General features: G+C 37.6%; 1 protein-coding gene across 1 annotated transcript; it reads right to left on the bottom strand.

Annotated features, from left to right (window-relative positions):
* Positions 1-733: 733 nt before the first annotated feature.
* On the bottom strand, positions 734-2,155 carry LOC138885771 (uncharacterized). The gene is made up of 2 exons (XM_070166750.1): positions 2,078-2,155; positions 734-1,993 (listed from the first exon to the last, which is right to left on the bottom strand). Exons 1-2 carry the CDS (start codon positions 2,153-2,155, stop codon positions 734-736), a joined length of 1,338 nt encoding a protein of 445 aa, XP_070022851.1.
* Positions 2,156-3,030: the final 875 nt, after the last annotated feature.

Below are 3,030 nucleotides of genomic sequence, written 5' to 3'. Positions count from 1 at the left end.
CAAAAGTTCAAGAACTTAAAAGGTTTTTTTATTGGTGGATTCTCAATATCACACTTCAAATACATTGGACTATGATCAGAACCAGTCTTTGACAAATGTTGCACCTCTATTCCTGGAAATATTTGATGGAACTCAATATTGGCCAAACATCTGTCTAGTCTTTTGAATATACAGTCTTCCTCTGATCTCCCATTCCACCATGTAAATATGCTGCCTTTAAATCCAAGGTCGAAGAGATTGCAAGTGTTGATGCAGTGTCGAAAATCATCAATTTCATTCAATGACACAGGTAACCCGCCAAACTTCTCTTCTTCGTCCCATATTACATTGAAATCACCTCCTACAAGCCATGGTGCATCCATATCCCTTGCCATTGCATATAATGAATCCCATAATTCTATCCTCTCAATTGCATCACATTTTGCGTATATCAATGTTAGGACAAACTCCACATGTGATTCAGTATGAAACAATCTTAGTGTTAATTGTTGCACCATATTGTACATAACAGTTAACTCAAATACCTCATCTATAAAAACCAATATCTTGTTGGAAACATTTGAAATTGCCTGTGCAAGTCCTATCTTGTTTCTGTACCTTTCCAGTTTTTTTGCTTGTTGCTTTGGCTCCATTAATCCTACAAAATCATAGTGAATCTGCCTATGCATTTTTGTCAACCTTTCAAAGGCCTGCTGTGTGTTGACTGACCTTATATTCCAAATGAGAGCATTCATCACTGATTGTTGGATTTAGTTAGCGTTCTCCTTGCGTGCATCCTAGCTTTTGGTGCTGCAAAATTATTTTTTTGCTGCTTCTTCTTACCTTTTGCTGCTGATTTTGCCTTTTCCACTTGCATAGGGGATAAGTCACCTTGCCTTGCAGCATTCATAAGGTGTTGGGTAGTTGATTCTTGATCCATGTCGTATCCTGATTTACCAGGTTCTTCTCCTTCTTCATTGTCTTCCTTCCCTCCTGATGTAGCTCCAAATGTATTCTTTTTAGGGACCAAGGCCTTCTCTTCTCCTCTTTTTAACAACTGCACCTGGTTTTTCTCCAATGTAACAGTAATATTTACTATTTCTGTTTTTTGTTTTGGTTGTTTCTCCTTCTCTGTTGTGCTGTGTCCTTGTGGGTCTTCTTGTGATTTCTGAAGTTTATCATCTTCTGTTCCTCCAGGATCATTTACCTCTGGGCCTCTTCCTTCATAGTTTCTAATTTCTGTGACTTCTGCTTTCTGAAAATTATTTTTGTGCTCAACATTTTCTGATCGTTCCTTTATTAAAAAGTTACCAGTTGTATTGTTGTCATTGGCATGGGGCTCTCCATTTACACTTTGCTCATCTTCTTCTTTGTCCTTCTCATTTGGTTCCTCATCAGCTTGTGCTCCTAGTGGTACTTCGTTCTCCTCTGAATCGTATTCCCTTTGTGCATCCCATAGCCTGCCTCCACAGCCTTGCACTCTTTTTTTAAATGTAGACGATTTTGACCCTTTTGCTTGAGAATTTGGAGTTTTATTAAGTACTTTGTTCACTAATGCATCTTGTGATGGGATTTCCTGGCATGGTTTATTGATCTTCACTATTCCTTCTCCTGTTTTATCATTGAAACTTCTTTGTACCCATTGTGAAGTATCGTTTTTTGTTTTTGATGCCTCCTTTCCATTGTCTAGACCATTAGTCGAACTAATCCCCGATGAGTTAAGATGAAAAGCTTGTGTTGCTGGATTTAACTTTCCGCCATTATCGACCATATTTTTTGGTTTTTGCTTTGTAGATGATTGGTTATGAACTGTTGAACTGTTTGTTGCTGCATTAGCTGCCACCATTACCAATTGATTAACAGGTTCTTCCTCTTTATCCATCCCTTGTAATATTGCAAACTTGTTAGCTACTTGAACATGATCATTATCTTCATTGTCTACTGCCACCAATTCATTACCGCTGTTGCTTTGTGCTTCTGCTTGTCTCTCTACAGTGCTTGTACCATCCTTGTTCTTATTGTTTTCAAACTACTTAGCTGGTGCCATCTCCATTCCATTATTATTGAGACTAGTATTTTGATTTACTACATTTCTAACTTTGTTGTCCTTCACTTCATTCCATTGCTCTTTTGCTGTAACATTCACATTACCCACGACCTTTCCACTAGATAACATCATTATAGGTTGTGAGATCCCTATGTCCTATTTCTTAGCTGTATCTGCTTGGTTATCATTATCCTTCTCCACATATAGTTCAGGGTGTATCCTCCAGCATTCAAATTGATCATGTCCTTGAAGTTTACAATGTCTGCAATATTTAGGCAACATGTCATATTGAATTCTCACCCATTCAGTTCTTGTTGTTCCTTTGGCTTCATTAAATATGTCCATCCTCACCTTTTTAGGCAAATCTGCAAGTAGATCAACTAGTACCTTCACCCTAGCACAACAAGGTCTACTTTTATTAATTGTTGCCATGTCTAGATGCATAGGTTTACCTACTACTATAGCTAGAGAAAATAGACATTCCTTTACAAAAAAAGTTGGCAGTAGACCTGGGAATGAAATCCAAGTCATTGCCTTGGGTGTTTCTTCATCTGCTCTAAACTTTGAGTCATAAATCAATGGCCTAAGCTGATATTGATAGCCATCCCTGTCCTTTATGTAATGAGTTTTTGATGAGAAATGAAGATAGTCCTGCCTTAACGTCATTCTAATCAAAATATGTATATCCCTTAGAAATCCAATGTTACATTCACTTTTAATTCCGCATTGAATTGGTATTAACTTACGCAGTTGTTGAATTTCTGGGCTACCATAAGAACATTTACCAACTATTGCATATTGTAATCCTTCGATGATTCCATCCTTTCTACTTCTGCTTCTGTGAACTGAATAACATGTTCTCCATTCAATATTGTAGGTGGACGAATAGGAATTGGCTCAACTTCCTGTTGCTCCTGCATTGCAGCATTTAAAGTGCAAGGTTTCAGAAATTTGGAGTAATCCATCGGCTGTTTGTTGTTATTTGTGTTCCCTGATGTTTGTGA

This window comes from Nicotiana sylvestris, chromosome 2 (assembly GCF_000393655.2).
Source record: "Nicotiana sylvestris chromosome 2, ASM39365v2, whole genome shotgun sequence".
NCBI classification, from domain to species: Eukaryota; Viridiplantae; Streptophyta; class Magnoliopsida; order Solanales; family Solanaceae; genus Nicotiana; species Nicotiana sylvestris.
The sequence above is the reverse complement of the archived record's forward strand: the minus strand, read 5'-3'. Positions and strand labels throughout refer to the sequence as shown.